The 16,869-nt window shown below is 54.0% G+C and overlaps 4 protein-coding genes across 4 annotated transcripts; all 4 read right to left on the bottom strand.

Moving 5' to 3' along the window:
- Positions 1-978: 978 nt before the first annotated feature.
- On the bottom strand, positions 979-2,388 carry JKF63_02966 (uncharacterized protein; the record flags this gene model as incomplete). The annotated part of the gene is made up of 1 exon (XM_067898989.1): positions 979-2,388. The coding sequence occupies one exon, from the start codon at positions 2,386-2,388 to the stop codon at positions 979-981; it is 1,410 nt and encodes a 469-aa protein (XP_067755433.1).
- A 1,026-nt stretch (positions 2,389-3,414) lies between these two features.
- Positions 3,415-5,586, bottom strand: JKF63_02965 (uncharacterized protein; the record flags this gene model as incomplete). The annotated part of the gene is made up of 1 exon (XM_067898988.1): positions 3,415-5,586. One exon carries the CDS (start codon positions 5,584-5,586, stop codon positions 3,415-3,417), a length of 2,172 nt encoding a protein of 723 aa, XP_067755432.1.
- Positions 5,587-8,214: 2,628 nt separating this feature from the next.
- JKF63_02964 (uncharacterized protein) lies at positions 8,215-10,086 on the bottom strand (the record flags this gene model as incomplete). Its single annotated transcript, XM_067898987.1, has 1 exon — positions 8,215-10,086. One exon carries the CDS (start codon positions 10,084-10,086, stop codon positions 8,215-8,217), a length of 1,872 nt encoding a protein of 623 aa, XP_067755431.1.
- Positions 10,087-11,975: 1,889 nt separating this feature from the next.
- Positions 11,976-13,340, bottom strand: JKF63_02963 (uncharacterized protein; the record flags this gene model as incomplete). The annotated part of the gene is made up of 1 exon (XM_067898986.1): positions 11,976-13,340. The coding sequence occupies one exon, from the start codon at positions 13,338-13,340 to the stop codon at positions 11,976-11,978; it is 1,365 nt and encodes a 454-aa protein (XP_067755430.1).
- Positions 13,341-16,869: the final 3,529 nt, after the last annotated feature.

Below are 16,869 nucleotides of genomic sequence, written 5' to 3'. Positions count from 1 at the left end.
CCCCCATCAACAAGCACACAGGAGTCATTTAGCAATAAGCTCGAGTGATGCTGACACTTTTTGCTCATCATGTGGACTGTGCAACCGCACAGTGCCGAGGCTCGTTTTCAACGCTATCCGCGATATGACTGCCGATATCAGCGGAGTCGAATCGTTCTCGTCCCCACCCACCCACCCACCCACCCCCCACTAAGTGATCGGTACCCTAGTCCTGTCGCCGGCAGAAATGGATTGGCATTGGAAAAAAAAAAGGGGGGATTGATGAACTCGTTACGTTCAGCACAAAAACGAGTCCCGAGATCCCCCCCTTTTTTTTTTCTCCCCCTCCATCTCTCCTCCCTGTCCAGCGCCCACCAGAGACCACAAAAACGGCGAAAGGGGCACAGAAGAGACATCGCTAGGTGAGAGAGAAAGAGAGAGAGGGAGGCGTGCTCTTTTCTGCCCCACTCCCCTCCTCCGTCCTCTTGCATCCTCCTCCCTCGGGTCCTTTGTAGAACCTGCCGTGTTTAAGTGCACTCTCATAGTTGGCTTGCGCACACCCTTTGCTCGAGCGCCAGGCATGCAAGGCGGAGAAAACGAGTAAAACAGGAACGAGACCAAACATTCGCTGAAGACAAAAAAAGGCTGCAACTGGCAGTCACCAGTTTCTCATATATATACGCACATACATACCACCCCTCTCTGCTGTCCCACACGTTGCAGTCGATGTGTGTGTGTGTGTGTGTGTGTGTGCATGTGTGGTGGTGATGGTTGGAGGGGGGGGTCGTTCACACCTGCCTTGTCGCGCTTCAGCGTGTTCTCCGCCGACAAACGGGGGATCGCGCAGTGTCCTGTCTTCGCTCTTGGTGACGCTAGTAGAGCAGGACCGACGGTTTGAATACCCACACACCAGACGACATTATCATCACACATTCCAGGTTGCTTCGATTGTATCGGTGTCTGTGTGCGTGTGTAGAGCCCGCCACATACACAAAGGAACTAGAGCAGCTTTATCTCGACAGAAGCCAGTGCCTCCACCGCCCACTTGGGGTAGTCTCTCTTGGGGTAATAGGCCAGGAAAAAATCCTGCACAAATGTATCAAAGCGTCCCTCTTCAATGGCGCTGCGAGCGCCGCGGGTGAGGCTGATGAGGTAGGCGATGTTGTGATAGGATAACAACGTCGCCGCTGTTCCCTCCTTTCCCGCGATCATGCTCAGGTAAGAGCGGGTGTAGGTGCGGCACGTCATGCAGCTGCATTTGGGGTCGAGCGGACCAAAGTCGGCTGCGTATTCCTTCTTGGAAATCTGAAGCTTACCCGAGGAAGTGAGCGCAGAGCCAAAGCGGGCCGTTCGACAGGCGTATACGCAGTCAAACATGTCCACGCCGAGCGCAATACAGACAAGGATGTCCTCCGGATAGCCGACACCCATGCAATACCGCGGTTTGTTCGCCGGTAGCCCCTCGCTCGTGCACAGACGCACCATGCGCCAAAAATCGTCCTTCGCCTCCCCGCCGCTGAGACCTCCAATCGCGTAGCCCATACACTCGGTCCGCTGAATAATCTCTTTCAGGCAGTAGCGGCGCAGCTCAGCATTCAAAGCTCCCTGTACGATGCCGAAAATACACTGCTTCTCCCGATTCTGGTTAGCCGCTAGACAGCGGTCAAGCCACCGGATCGAGCGCTTCGCCGCCTCCTCCACGCGGGGCCCAACCGTCAGGGTGTGGACCACGTCGTCCAGCTGCATCATTATGTCGCCGCCGATGGCGTTCTGAATGCGGATGGAATCTTCAGGTCGGAGCAACAGAGAGTACGTGCTCTCCTCCTCTTCCCCATTGTGGTGCACCTGTGATGAACCTTTTGGCACCGCCTCGGCAGATGTGGCTGTAGCCGCACCACTTGACGTGCTCGAAGTTTCTGTCTTCGCTACAGGCGCCAAAGCCCCTGCTGCGCCGCTTCCATGCGTCGATTGGAATCGTACACCTTCCTCTGTGATCTGAGCAAGCTTCAGCAACGAGACCATCTGGAAACCACCGCTGTCCGTGAGTATGTTCTTCCTCCAGCTCTCCATAAAATGGATGCCATCCATGTTATTGCGTATGCCATCTGCTGAGGTTCGGATGCCGGTGGCAGCCTCCCGTGCGTTCTTGCGCGAAGTGAGATCACGCAGCACCTCCTCCCCTGGCCGCAGACCCAGATGATAAGTGTTTCCCAATATGATCTCAACATCGAGCTCCTCAAGCTGCTCGACTGTGACGCCCTTAAGTGCACCTTGTGTCGCCACTGGCATGAATATCGGTGTACGCAGGGGGCCGTGTGGCAGGTGGAAAACACCAGAACGGGCCGCCACAGGCTCCTTGCCGGCCGGGCCCCTGTACTCCTTGAAGGTAAACACTGGAGGCTCTAGCATGGCTTTGTTGCGTGGGCGCCACCAACTGCGTTCCGTGACCGCGGGAAAGGAAAGTGGATGAAAATGTGAAGTCTGTCGTGCTCACACGCGCACCTTTTATGTGGGTATAAAAGAGTTTGATCGACGTAAGACCCGTGGGTGCCCAAAATATACATATATATATTTTTTTTTTTGAAACGCAAGAGGACCGCGAGAAGAGGAGAACAGTAGCTCGGCGTACACAGACAGGAGATCGATATGCGGAGGTGTATACTAATCGAGGTGGGCATCTTCCTACTCTGTCGCCGCCATCTGAATGCCTACATTCAGCAGGAGCGAGGAATGATGGCCAAGACCACCTGCGCAAGTGTTTCTCGCGCGTCTCTCTAGATGTCCTGCACAGCGTTCAGCGTTGACGGACACCGTAACAACGGAAAAAAAAAGCAAAGAATCATTTTTTGGACTCCTCCCCTCCCCGGACACCTGGCATGAACCCTATCTACTTTCCTCGACTCGTGCGCGATCCTGCCGCCCACCGCCGACACGAGCCCGCACACCGAGCACCGGCTGAGACACACCAGCCAAAGCGGTAGTCTTAAGTGAGAAAGGTATACGATGGCTGACGTCAATCTTTTGCTCAGTAGTGCGAAAAAAAGCAGCTCCGCTACGCGAAGCATGAGGAGAAGTCGAAAGGATGTGAGAGGGCAAAAAGGGGAAGAGAGAGCAAAGAGTCTGGTGCTTGTGCGTGGGTGCGTGTGCGTGTGAGTGCGTGGGCGTGCGTGAAGAATGCAACCATGTCACAGCAGCGTTTATAGGAGCCCACACAGAGACAGAGAGAGCGAAGCAGGCAGGCAGGCAAAAAGAGCACACGAACGGAAAAAAAAGAGAAAAGAAACGCCGGGTGGGGGGGAGGGGGGGGGTGCACTCCGTGTGCGGGTTGCCCATCGTCACCGGAAGTCATTATTGCGCTTCGCGCCCATCGCGAAGCGGAAATGGGCCGATGCTGGAGAATTTGCCTCGTGTGTCTCTCAGAGCAGCGCCATGTCATCAGACGACACGATTCGTCTTGGCAAAGGAATCCATGAAAGCGCGCTCCTCTTCAAACAGCTGATCGACAGTCAAGCTACTGTGCCCGCGGCTGGTCCCGTGAGGGGGAACGAAACCCTGCGTCGACGTGATGGAAGAGCCCTTCGGCAACAAGCTGGCTCGAGACGCGTGCGCCACAGTTGATGACATGTACCGTGGTCTTGTCCGTCCAGTCAACCTCCTCGTGGGGCTCCCGCCCTGGTTGAGCGCCGCGCAACTGTCTCTGGCATGCGGCTTCATAGTTCCCTGAAGACCAGACGCCGATGGCAGCGGCAGGGAAGCAACACGGCCCTCAGTGAGATCTCCGACCGGTGCCTCAATGGGGAAAGCGCTGTGCGGGGTGGCGTGCCGAGAGGTGGCCGCCGCTACTGGAACAGTCCCAAGGGAATCCTTGAGTTCAGGGTCTTCGTGTCGATCAGTAGGAACGGCAACGGAGCTGTTCATTGCAGGGCCCCGCTGCGCTAGGATCATCGCTTCCCCGAACATCTTTTCAACACCTGGGGGAACGCCAAGAGGAGGTGAAACGCCGTCACCCCACTCTGCGGAGGTATGCCGTTCGCCGGGGTGCATTCGGATGCTGGTCTGAAAGCCAGTCAGTGGCACCTCCTCCGCCGCAAACTTGGGTACGGCAATACCGGCGACCCAAGACGGTTGAGAGTTCGAAAACGTGGGTGAACCCTCAGTGGGGTGCGACTCGGCGTCTTTACCTGACTCTGTGGACGATGTCACACACTGTGGCACGGAGGACGGGGACGCTATTGCTATTGCAGCGACGGCAGCGGTGCCGCAACCAGAACGGCGCGCAGTCGGTGACAACGTGTGCAGTGCCATCGTTGGGTACTCACGGCAGGAGTCCATATCGGATGCGGCCTCTGAAGCTGATGTGAACCGCTGCGACAGCGACGAGCAGGACAAGTTATGGACGCTACCAGATTTGCGTCGTGTGGTCTTCCCCCCGCTCCCACTGATGTGATGACTGTGTTCTTCACCGTTGCCGTTGCCGTTGCCCCACAGTATTTTTCCGCCTCCCTGGTGACAACGCAGCAGCGGTTCGACCGACAGCGGTGCGGACGGCGGCGGTACCGACACAGTGGGTAATGGCGAGGTACAACCGTTGGATAATCCCAGGGTCATCTCCTCTTGCGATGATGGGTAGGCCATCCAACGCATAACCTCTGGCGGCACGGCCGTGCCCTGCAGCACGCACCGCAGCGCTGTCTTCGTCATCATGTGCAATGAGCTAAGCTGGCCCAACAAGTCCTGCTCAAAATCGTTGCGCTCCTCCCTCTCCTCCCGATCAAGCGTGACCAGCCAATTTTTGCGATGGCGGCTTCGCTCCCTCTCCAGAAGCACCTCCTTGATGCCACGCGCCTTGGACAGATTGGCAACGTGTGCTCCAGTGGTGTTTTTAGTGCCCGCGGAGTGCTGAGCCCCACCAGTGCTGCTACCTGGAGGCCCTTGGCCGGAAGAGGAGCCACCGGCGCGACTGATATTTGATGACGGCAAAGACGAGCGCTGCAGCGGCGTCTTGCGCAACCCCATGTTGCTACGGTAGGTGACACGAACGCTCGAGAGCGCGAAGCTGCCGCCTAGCTGACACAGTCGCGACGCAAACCCTCGCCCGTTGATGGTCCAATAAATAAAGCCGTCTCCAGCGAGCCCGATGAAGCTGCCGCGGTCGCCGTTGAACTCAATACCGTCACCGTAATGGAAGCTGCACCTGAGCTTGCTGGGCGCCGCCTCGAACTCGTAGAAGGCACCGTCGGCAAGCAGAGCGTAGACAGGCTGCAGCACCGACTTTAGCGAGGGTGGACGCTTAAAGCTCCGCAAGGCGGTTTTTCCTCTCAGAAGTGCATCATACTTGGTGCGGGTCTCTTCCGTATTAAGGACCTCATAAGCGCGCTGGATCTCTTGAAACTTCACATGCGATCCGTTCGGGCGGTCGGGGTGGTGCACGAGGGCGAGCTGACGGTATGCCGTTGTGATCTCCTCAGTCGTGGCGGTGTGAGAGACATTGAGCACCGCATAGAGGGTGTTGCTTCGCGCACTCTGCGGTGGTGTTTCCCTGTTGCCCCTGGGCAAGGAGGCCTCTGACGAAGCCTCATCATTCATTTTCTTTCGTAAAGAGGGCATCAACGCCGTAGCAGCGTAGACTGCGAGGTCTCTACCGTGGTTCTCCTCTCAGCTAGACGCGACTGCAACACCGTATATGCGTGAACGCAAGAAGAGTAAGAGTGGGAGTCGAACAGGGGGAGGGGGGGTACGAGGGGAACGAGGCGTTTGCCCGCACGTACGCCGCGAGCGCAAAGTTTATAATACTAGTAATAATAAAGAGAAATAAACGTCCGTGACTGGGGGGGGGGGGGGGGGTGAGGGGACGAGGACGAGGACGAGGACGAGGACGAGGACGAGGACGAGGACGAGGACGAGGACAAAGAAGAAGAGAATCGACTTCAAAGAGACTCTTATAATAATAAGCTGACTTCACAGGAGATCGTACTTGACTTTCCTCTTACAGTTCTCGCGTTTTTCCCCCGCTTCTTCGCTAAGCACTCAAGGGGAACCCCAAAAATGATGCCCCCCTCTCAAAAAAAAGAAAAAGACGACGAAAACAGGAAGTGCTCAGAACACCGCGAAAGAAAAGTAGGGAAACCGAGGAGGGGAGGGGAGAGGAGGGAGGGAGGAGGGGGAGGAGGGGGAGGGAGGGGGGGGATGCACCAGTCCACGACAAGCGAGGCGGCACCAGCAACGAAATATATTAGACAGAATTTTCAATCCAAAAACAAGGAGCCACAGAGAGAGCAAAGGGTGACGTGAGAAAAGGTGAAGGGGGAAGGGGAAAAGGGGGGGGCAGGCTGTGAGGAACAAAATCGTGCCCGTGCGCGTCCCTTGAGTCACACACACACCGTCCACTCTATATATATATATATATGTATATATATAAACGATCCCCAGTAAAAAGGGGGAGTGACCACACCCACCCCAACACGCACGCACACACAAGCTACAATAGAGAGGCAACAGCGTTTTTTTTTTTTGCGGGGAATAGGGGGGAGGGGGAGGAGAGCACAACAGCTTCACTGATGTGGGTGGCAAAGACTAATGGTCCAGGTACCTCGCTTCGGTTCCCCCCGTACTCGACACTGCGGCTCTGTAGACAGAGGCGCTGCAGGGCGCGGTTACAGATCCCGCTGCTTTAGCACTTCTCAGTATAAGCTTTCTAGTGTGATCCTGCCTACTCCAGAGCCAAGCAGATCAAAAAAGACAGACACCTGTCCACTCGTCGGGGGTACCCAAAGAAAGCGTTTGGGGGGAGGAGGGGGGGGGGGCGATGAGCCGCGGCAAGTACGTGAAGACGCTTGCGTGAGCGTGTGGTATGCGTAAGGAAGGAAGAGAAAGGGAGAGAAAATAAGAGTGTTTTTTTTTTGCGGTTTTCCTTTCTTGTCACAAAAATTAAAAAGGGATAGCCCGTCGCTCGGATGAAGAGCAAATAGTATATAAATATATAATATAATATATAATATATATATGTGTGTGTGTGGGTGTGTGTGTGTATTCTATTTGGTTCTCCTCTTTTTGGTGTGTGTGTGCGTGTGCGTGTGCCTGTACACACGCCCTATTCCTTTGGACGCCTCCTCCGTGTGTATCGATGTAAACACAGGCGAAGAAACACAAATCAAAAAGAGAGAAGGGGGAGGTAGATAATGAACAGCGATGGACACCGATGGATAACGGGTATCGAAAACTGAAGGGCTGCATAAATGTGAGCCAAGGAATGGGTCGACGCGTCTTGTCAGGCTCAAACTGAGAAAGTAACGTGAACAAACAAAAAAAAGCAAATGAAAGCCTGAAGAAGGGAATAACGACACAACTGGACAAAGTAAAGACGGTAATGAAAGTACAAAGGGGGGGGGCTACAAGGGTAATTCACAGAGTAAGAGAGAGAGAGTGAGAGTGAGAGAGTGAGAGAGAGGCACGCGCGCACAGAAGGCGCAGGGCGTATGCGTGTACAATTCATATTGTTTTGCTTTTCTTTGTTGTCTCGCCATTCAGGGCCCACAGCCGCCACTACAGCGTTTGAAATCGAAGCATTGCGTTCACAGGCCTGGTATGTGTCTAGAAGGCCCGCAGCTACGGGTGAGCGGTGCTCTTCCGCGATGAACGCACGGGAGAGTGCAGAGAGGAGCAAAAAGGTGAGCCCTTCTACTTTGCCTTTTTCTCTTTTTTTTTTTTTTGGGGGGAGGGTCCTGTGGATGTTCGGAATGTATGCGCATACGTATGCATTGAGATGGGAGGGAGAGTGCGCCTGTTGCGGTGCCACGGGAGGGTGGGAGAGAGGCGTACAAGTTTTTTTTTTTGAAAGCGTGATAGGGCATGAAGAGGGATGGGAACACAAACACCGTACATATGCTAGTTAACTTGACCTTTTCCGCGGAGTCGCAAGCATGGAACAGCTCAAACACCACAGCGTGAAATCCCGCACAGTGCACGAGTTTGTAAAGTCGTCAAAAAGCCTCGACAAAGATGAAAGAGATTACAGACTTGTGAAGAAAGTCGAGCGAGGGCGAAGACCGTTCAGGACACGCAGTTTCGTTTTATGCAGATAAGGACATAATCCTGATGCCTGTGCGGGCGGGCAGGGAAGAAGAAGGGCAAAACATGAGATGTTGTAGTGCTTGGTAAAATTTTTTGTGTTCCCACTCGACTAAAACACTGAACAGAGCGAATTCAAAAAAAAGGAAAAAGAAGAGCAGCATGCACTCATGATGACGTGTAGCCACCCAGATTAACGCGGAACGGTGCGACGCCGTACTCCTCGTCCTCTTCATCCTCATCCTCAGCGAGGCGCATAAACACAGGCCGCCCACCGCCAGCCATACCATGTGTACTACCCGCCGCCTGCTCACGCAGCACTGCCTCGACCCTCTCCTCCCACAGTGCCCGCCCTCGCTCGTCATCGTCGTGCGCGGCCCGCGTAGAGATACCCTCGAGGTTCAGAAAGGGATGCTGTAGCGCACCTCGGGCAGTGATGCGGCACTCGGGTTGCTGGTGCAGCATCCGTGACAGCAAATCCAGCCCATCGGCAGATACAACACCGGCGTGGAACTTATACGGGAGACTTGGCGGTGGCACGGAAATTGGAGCAACAGACGCCACGTCCACCGCCTGGCCGGGCACCGAGGATGCGGCGTCCTGCGAAGCCGGTGCTTTGTACGTGGGAACGCCGAGCAGCTTCTGAATAGCCCCCAGGAGGTCTAACTCACTCATAGAATTGAACAGTCTCTTCTCTAGTAACAGCTGAGCAAAAATTACACCCAGCGCCCAGATATCCGCTGCGGTGCGACACGCCTGGGCTCCGAGAAGCGCCTCAGGGGATCGATAATGTAGGGTTGTGCGAATCGATAGTGGAGTGCAGGGTAGTTGATCGGGCTGGTCTGCAACGGGCCCATGTCGCTCAGCCAAAGGCAGAGAGTTCCCAGTCGCGGTCGTAGTAGCCCGGCGCAAAGGGGGGAAGAACCGCGCAGATCCAAAGTCACCGAGTCGAAGGCCAGCGTCTTTTGTCACCAGCACGTTGGTCAACTTCAAATCTCGATGCACCACACCGCACGTCTCGTGTAGGAAACACACGAGGCGTAGGAGACGTCGCATCACGTAGCGCACGAGGGGTATTCGAGACAGAGGCGAAGGAGGCGGATATGTAAGCGGTTTCTCTGACGCCATCGCCTCGTTAGTGCATGTAGGCGACGAGGCGAAGGGAAGATTCAAACCACTGCCGACATCGGTCGACGCAGAGGAAGCGAATAGAGAGACTATCCCGGGCTTCCTGCGGTGGCCGCCTGCACCGACACTCTTCGAGGCACCCCCGGCCCCATGAGCGAATATGATTTGCTCCAGGTTGGTCGCCGCGAGTTCCATCACGAGGCACATCCCTTTGTGAGGGGCCTCCACGACACGGTAGAGATGAATGACACGAGCGGAGTCGTCGAGGAGATCACCTCGCGCCCGCCTTCGATCGACCTCCACAGGTGCGGTGGCGCCGGGGGCCATAGCGGTGGAGTCCGACGTGCTCCTTGCCGCAAGACATGCGGCTTGCTTGTCGCTCACAAATCGATGTAGCGTTACCTCGCGCAGTACCGTTGCAGAGATATCGCGTGCGCTGAAGTCGTTTGTCTGAATGAAGATGCGCTTCACAGCAACATGGCGGCCGCACCGCGCGAGCGTTAGCTCGCCACCAGCAACGTGCTCATTGCCTCCATGCTCTCGGCTGATCTCCTGTGAAGCTAACTCCTCGGCCTGCTCGTCTTGTGCAATTGTGCTGACGGCTGGATCGAGCGCAGAGTACACGGCCCCTTGAGCGCCCCGGCGAATCGGGGCCTCTTTCTTCAGTTGCGAGCCTTTCAAGGTCATCGATAACACCGGATCCGAAATATACGGCAGCCGATGGGCCCCTGTACCCTCCCGGTTTCCCATTCCTTCCTCCTCCACGGCTAGCCCTCCCACCTCATCACCCTGCGAAGCGCCAAACAAGCAGTCGTCGTAGATTGACCACGCAGGTGACACAGTGTCTCGATCAGCAGCCATGGGCAGAGTAGCTGCTGCTACACCTCCGGCTGCAAACAGGAAGTGTGCCATTACCTCAGATTACGGAGTGCCGTATATATATATATATATACGGGTCTTTAAGGTCTTGACGAGGATGCAATAAGCCGCCACGAAACGAGTAGTTGTCGAGACTCGGTGGCGATAGAAACGAATAAATGGGGAAGGCGCAATGCGTTAGGCCAACCAACACACATAGGTCGAGACGCAGGGGAGAAGCGCCAATGTGATGTCCCGAAAGGCGAAAATAAAAATGAAAACACTAGCACCTTCTCGTTGAATAGGATCTGTATATATTTATATATATATATATGTGTGTGTGTGTGTGTGTGGTGTCCCGTTATGGTCCTCTATCGCTATTTGGTCTGAGGCAATGTCAACAACACTTCCACTTTCTAATATTCGTGTTTTCCCCGCTTCTCTCTCTCAACCCCCCCTCCCTTGTTTTTCGCCTGATGAAGGGTGAGATGAGCTCGACAAGGACAGTAGTGCACCGCTGCAAAGCTTCGCCTCATAAGACCCTCTCGGCGTGAACAGCAATGACGGAACGGTGAGCACAAAGACAAAGAAAAAAAAAGAAGGCGCGGCGAGGCGAGGCGGAGTGAGGCGAGGGAAGAGGGAGGCGAGGGAAATAGGTGTAGAAGGAGGAAGAAAAATGAAGCACAGACGAGGCCGAAGCAGAATTAAGCAGACCAGTGGTTTTTGTTGTCCATATTCGAAGCAAGGCAGTCGAACCCAACGTATATATATATATATAAAAGAGCGACAAGTTGCAATGGGCCTGGGAAGGGAAGTCACCTCCAAAGATGATGCATCATACAGCTACTGATGCTACAGCTGCACAGTTGTCTACACATGTCGCCCGGCACACACGCACACCTGATGAGGCGGCCGGAACGGTACAACAATCCTTTACGCGCTGTCCTTTGATCCTAGAAGTGCACCCCTATCTGCATCTCTGGGGCCTGGGCTCTCCTCCTCCTCCACGACCTCGCCCCTATCTTGTATCCCTTATTCGATGTTTTTGTCGGACTGCTTCATTTTTTTTTCGTGTATTTGGGAACAGATCAAATCATACACCAATACATACTTATAGAAACAGCGATCCTATCTATACCCATACATGCCTCGTCACCGACGTGAGAAAGACAAAAAAAAAACAGAGGGGGGGGACATCATCACAAATATCACCACTGAAAAATGACCACCGCCAAAATCACGCCCCCTGTAACCCCCCCCCACCACCACCAAAAAAAAAGTAAAAACAAATGCTGGCAACAAACGATACAAACGATATAAAACGAAAGCAAACAAAAAAAAAGAGTTGCGCGGTGGCGAGGAGGTACACATGCACCCCGCGCAACGTTGAATACATCGATGCGTATCGATGAAGACCCCAATGTGGTGGGAATGCATCCCCGTAGTGCCAGTATGCAAGATAGACGTTTGTCGACTGGGGAATCAGTTAGAAAAGTCGAGGTCATCAGCAACTGCAAACACCACCGCATCCACACGACCATGTACGGCTCCACCCATCCCACCCTAGGGTAAATTTTCCGAAAAAAAAAAAAGAGGAGGGGTGCAGGGATAGACACAAGTCACACGAAACTCCTTGGACTCCTCTGTCTGCTCTCAAGAGAAGCAGCATCTACCTTTTCCCCCGGATTCAGCTCATTGGCACGCGTGCAAAATGAATGTGTGTGTGTGTTTACATCAATGGGGGAGAGAGCGCACTCGAGTATCTCGGATTCCGCTGGACCTGCTGCAGAGGCGAATGCGTAGTGCCGACATACCCCACACCTCCTTACCACCCCAACTACCTGCAGTCGAACGACTGTGTGCATGCGTGCGCCGAAACCCTGAGCGCCGTTCTCTACTGAGGTCCACTGTGCCTGCTCGCCCGTCGTACCCCCCCCCTCCAATCAGACGTGCTGGAAGTGTTGATTGGAGCAGAACTCCTCGTACAGGGTGAACATGACGTGCAGTGAGTCGATAAGGGAGCTATACGTAGGAATATCCAAAATAGCGCAGAGGGTTCGCACATACTGATCGATGTCTAGGTCGATCTGCGGTGGAGGAAAGGCGACGTCGGAGTTGAGCACCTCTTCAAACTGCTGGGGCCAAACCTGCATGAGCGTCTCGATGTCTGGCATCGGGCGCTGGTAGTTGACCGTCGGTAGCGCTTTCTTGTAGTGGACCTTTTTTATGTCTGAGATCCACCGATCGATCACCTCGGGTCGATTCGCCGCGTTTTCAAGTGAGTCGACAATGTCTGCCGCAACACCGTGGGCGTTGGTGGCGTTCAGCTCTAAGAGCACCACAGCTGGGTTCGACTGCGGGATTGCTGGCTCATCAAACATTTCAAGGCCCAGCCCATCTGGCATCCCGTCCGGCCGCGGCACCTTGACAAATGGATCGAGATCGCCGATGGCCGGGATGTAGTCCGGCACAAACGGCCGCAGCTTGGCAGGCAGCTCCGCCGAAAAGGGCGTATACTTTGTGATCTGCTTGAAAAGATCTTGTATTTCACGGCTGGCTGTGGCGTTGATTCGCGTGTATTTGGAAGGGTTATACCCCAGTTGCGGATCGATGACCTGCGTCACCGTTGGCGCCTCTGCCAGCTCGGTAGGCTTCTGACCGGCATAGCCTTCCGCGCGGTACTCGCGGTTTTCATCTAGATTCTCATCCTCCTGGTCCTCCTGGTCTTCCTCGGCGTCCTCCTCGGCGTCCTCCTCATCTTCGTCGTCCCTCTCGTCGTCTAGACGCATCGACTGCACCGGCTTCAGAGCCATGGGCGTTGCTACCAGACTCTGCGAGCCAGACACGGGAATGGCCTCGTCATGCGGCGCGTTCTCAATGACCTTCCTCTTGACAGCACTGGCAGGACGCTCCGCGCGTGGCGTCGAAACGCTCTCAGCGTTGACGACCGCGATACACTCATCATTCGGGTTGTTCTCGATAATCTGCCCACCATGCACAGCGGACGTGGTTGTTTCCTGCAGCCGTGGGGTTAGGAGAAGTGGCGATGCGTCACGGAGGCCGGCGCTATGGGTTTGACTTGGGGTGACGGCGCTGACGTTTCTCGGCGGAGTAAAGTCGCCTGTAGGTTTCCGCGTGGGAGCGACCGCCGCAGGAGACTGGTGTGAGTGGCCAGGGACAGGAATGTGAAGGTCATTGCCAGATTGACCAGACGACCTCGACTCACTTTGGGATGATTCCTCCTCAGTCTCTTCGGTGGCATCGTCGTAGCCAGACACGTCACTGTCGTCTTCTGAAGTGTGGCGCATACTTCACTTGTTTCTCTTGGTGGAGAAGAACTGATTTTGTTACACAGATTGGAATGAGCTGAGGCGAGTCTATACGACGATGTGATGTTTGAATGCAACGTAGATGTGCATAACACTCAACACACTTGAAAAAAAAAGGAACAGCGCAGTTGGATGCGTTTCCGCTGATGACGTACAACGCTACTTCGTACTTGCGTCACCCCGTTTCACTGAATCCCTGAGGCGTCGTTGGAAAAGAAATGCTCAATGCCACCCTACCCCCGCCCCGGTGTGTGTGTGTGTGTGTGTGTGTGTGTGTGTGTTTAGAAATAAGTGCGTATATGTACAAGCGTGGAATGTAGCTGAGAAATACAGTGCACAACTGGCGAGAATCGAGGAGAGATGTTCCATACTACAGAGCATTAACCCACAACGGAAAAAAAAAAGAAAAAGCAGTGAAGGGGGAATAGTGGGGGAAGGGGGGGAAGGGGGGGAAGGGGGGAGTAAAGCTGGGAAAAAAAATTCCAATAAGCGCATTGCCCTGTCTCACTGCCATGCCCCTCACACTGGCCTCTCCGACTCTCACCGTGGTCTTGACGGATATACGCACAGAAAACTCAAGAGGCGGCCAATAGTTCGGTGAAAAAAAAAAAGAGAGGAGCCTAACGGGCACCTCGCGCCTACGACACAACAATACCCTGCTGAAGACCATTGGCCACCCTGTCCCTCGCGTGAAACGTGTTGACTGCTTGCCTGAAGAGGTGTGAGAAACCGGCACGACCATGATCATACAACATGCGACGCGAGGACCCTCAACAAAATGAGCGTGGTACTCCGTCACTCTCACATGCACACGAACGTGCATCTGTCCACAGCGCCCGTTGTTCTCCTTCTGCCGTTTCCCCCTGTTTCGTTACAAGTGCTTTAGCAGCTGTTCTCACCTTCTTCACACTTGCCTATAGGGGAGTACTGCAGTACAGCAGTGTCAACCTTCAGCGGTAATACATGCACGGGGCAAGAAGAAAAAAAAATGTCGACATGAAGACGGTCTCCGCGGTGCACCAACCAAAAACGGCACCACCACACCCACCCAAATATATGTACATATACATTTATACGCATCCATGTATATGTGTATAAATCATCAACCCAGTCGCGGCACTAGAGAAGACGAAGGGGCGAAAACAACTTTGAAAGTGTCGGAGCGACGGGGTAGCGGTGTTTCCCCACCATGGTTTGAGATCATCACACACACACACACACACACACACACACAAGTGCTTTACCCAGCGAATGCAAACATCTCTACAAGAACTGTGGGAGGGGGGGAGGAGGAGAAAAACAAAATGCCTACTGGGGAGGCAGCCTCCATCAGAGACCCTGGGTGGATGTAAATCCATCAAAGGATGGATATATACATATATACCTGGGGAGGATTTTTTAAAAAGAAGGTACCAAAAACGCAGATCATGCGTGATTTGATATGCCCACCTCTGGTTGTCTTTTCCCCCATACACAGCCAAAGAAGAGTGGAGATGATCTCACTAGAAGGGGAGGCCGAGACACAACATCACCGACAAGATTGCTGCGCTTCGCCACATCAGACACCAAGATCCAGTAGCGCTGTGTGGAGGTGTTCTGGACTTGGGGTTCGGTAGTTGTTCATACGCACAAGGACAAGCCCTTAGTAACACTGTTCGTGGAAGAAGAAGTGCCTAGATCGCTGTGTGTGTGTGGGGGGGGGGGGGGTACCAATAAAGAGTGAGTAAGACTATCAGCTTGGAGACAACTAGAGCTCAAACGTTGATGTGGGAAAAAAAAAGAGTGTACATTCTATTCCTCGTCTTTTGTGAGACGGATGCGATGCCAACACCCGTAAAACAGATATGAAAAAAAAAAGGAATGGGCGTAGAGGGGAAGTTAGAGAGCATGCGAGACGCGTACTTCTGACCTCCGAAACAACGCACTGCAGTGGAAGAAGAGCGGCGGAAACCCCAGGGTGAAAAGACACTTTAATGCCGGCACAATAACAGAGCGGCGCCCTTTTCATTTTGGCAGCCTCTCAATGCGACCCGCCCCCTTTTTTTTTGCGCCTCCCCGCATCAGCCCTCCCCCAGAGACAGACAGACAGACAGACAAATAAAATTTGACGTCAGGCGAAGAGTCGAGAAGCGCAGCATATGCGCACGAATACACAGAAATACGCACGTAAGCACATGACAGTGCGGCGGTGTTGCACCTAATTGCGCACGCAAAACACACAATATGTGAATGCGAGGGAAAGAGCATCGAAAGGGTCTGCCAAGTCTCGTTAGGTCGGTGCAAAAGAGCGAGAGAACGCGAGAGGGCAGAAAAAAAAAAGCATGATGTGAGAGATGATGGAACAGTGCGCTTCACACCTCCTCCACTTGAAAAACTCGTTCAGCTTTGTATCGGTGCAATAAAAATGAAGAGAATGGACAACAATGAAAAGAAGCCGCACGGAGAAGGATGAAAATAATAACATAAAGGTGAGTACAAAACACCAACCATCGACCCCACCCTCCATAATATATATATATATATATTCATCCCCCACTATGGATTCAAACGAAGGGCCTAATGGTGCGGACCACAAAACTTGTTCTGTGTGCGAGGGTATAGATGAACAGAATGGCGAGCTCATTGGCCAAGGGAGGGGGGAAGAGAGATGCAAGCTGAGAACAACAACGCCATCTCGACACGCCTAAAAGTACCCCAGTGCGCACCGCATGCGTCTCCCTGTTGGATTTCTCTGCAGACCAGCGAAGGGAGAGATCCACTACGTAGCCACACATAAACGCTTTGCTCATCTAAGTGAGGCCTCCGTCTCATGTTCCAAACAAAAGTGCAAACCATGGGCCGATGGGGGGACACACCTTGCGAGACCACCACCACCCGCCCCCCCTCCACATATACGCCTAGACACATACAAATCAACAGGTTGGAGCGGGGCGGGGGCGGAGAAAGGGGAAGCCTCGCAAGGTTAGCCAAGCCAACGGAGCCAACAGGACATATATATATATACCGCTATGGTTTAGATCGCCTAGAACGGAGACAGGGGAGAGAAGAAACATGATAGCACCCCCGTTTCCCTTCGTGTGCGTCTCCCCCTCCCCTCCTCCTCCTCCTCCTCCTCCTCCCCACCCCACCCCACCCCCCCCCCATTCCCATCTCCCCTTTCTTCATAAAATACTTCAGAATTCCACCACACTCAGACACTCCCTTTTTTTTCTGTTCCACACACACAAGCCGGCCCTCCTCTCTTCTTTGCCTGCCCCATCATGGAAACATAAAGAGGCGGAAGGGTGCAGCGGTGGGTTTTGTAGGCCCGTCGTGCTGCACAGCAAGATGTACGGCGGCTGTGTGAATAGGAAAACCCATGGTGTCTCGGGAAATGAGCAGAAGAGTTTTTCTATTGCTTCGGTCAACTCAGATGCGACATTCAAATCAAGAAGAAATCTGTTCAGCGTACCTGGGAGGGAGGAAAAGAGGGAGAGGGGGGGGACCGGTGATGTGGCCACAACAAAAA

Source organism: Porcisia hertigi, chromosome 30, assembly GCF_017918235.1.
Source record: "Porcisia hertigi strain C119 chromosome 30, whole genome shotgun sequence".
In the NCBI taxonomy this organism is placed as follows: domain Eukaryota; phylum Euglenozoa; class Kinetoplastea; order Trypanosomatida; family Trypanosomatidae; genus Porcisia; species Porcisia hertigi.
The sequence above is the reverse complement of the archived record's forward strand: the minus strand, read 5'-3'. Positions and strand labels throughout refer to the sequence as shown.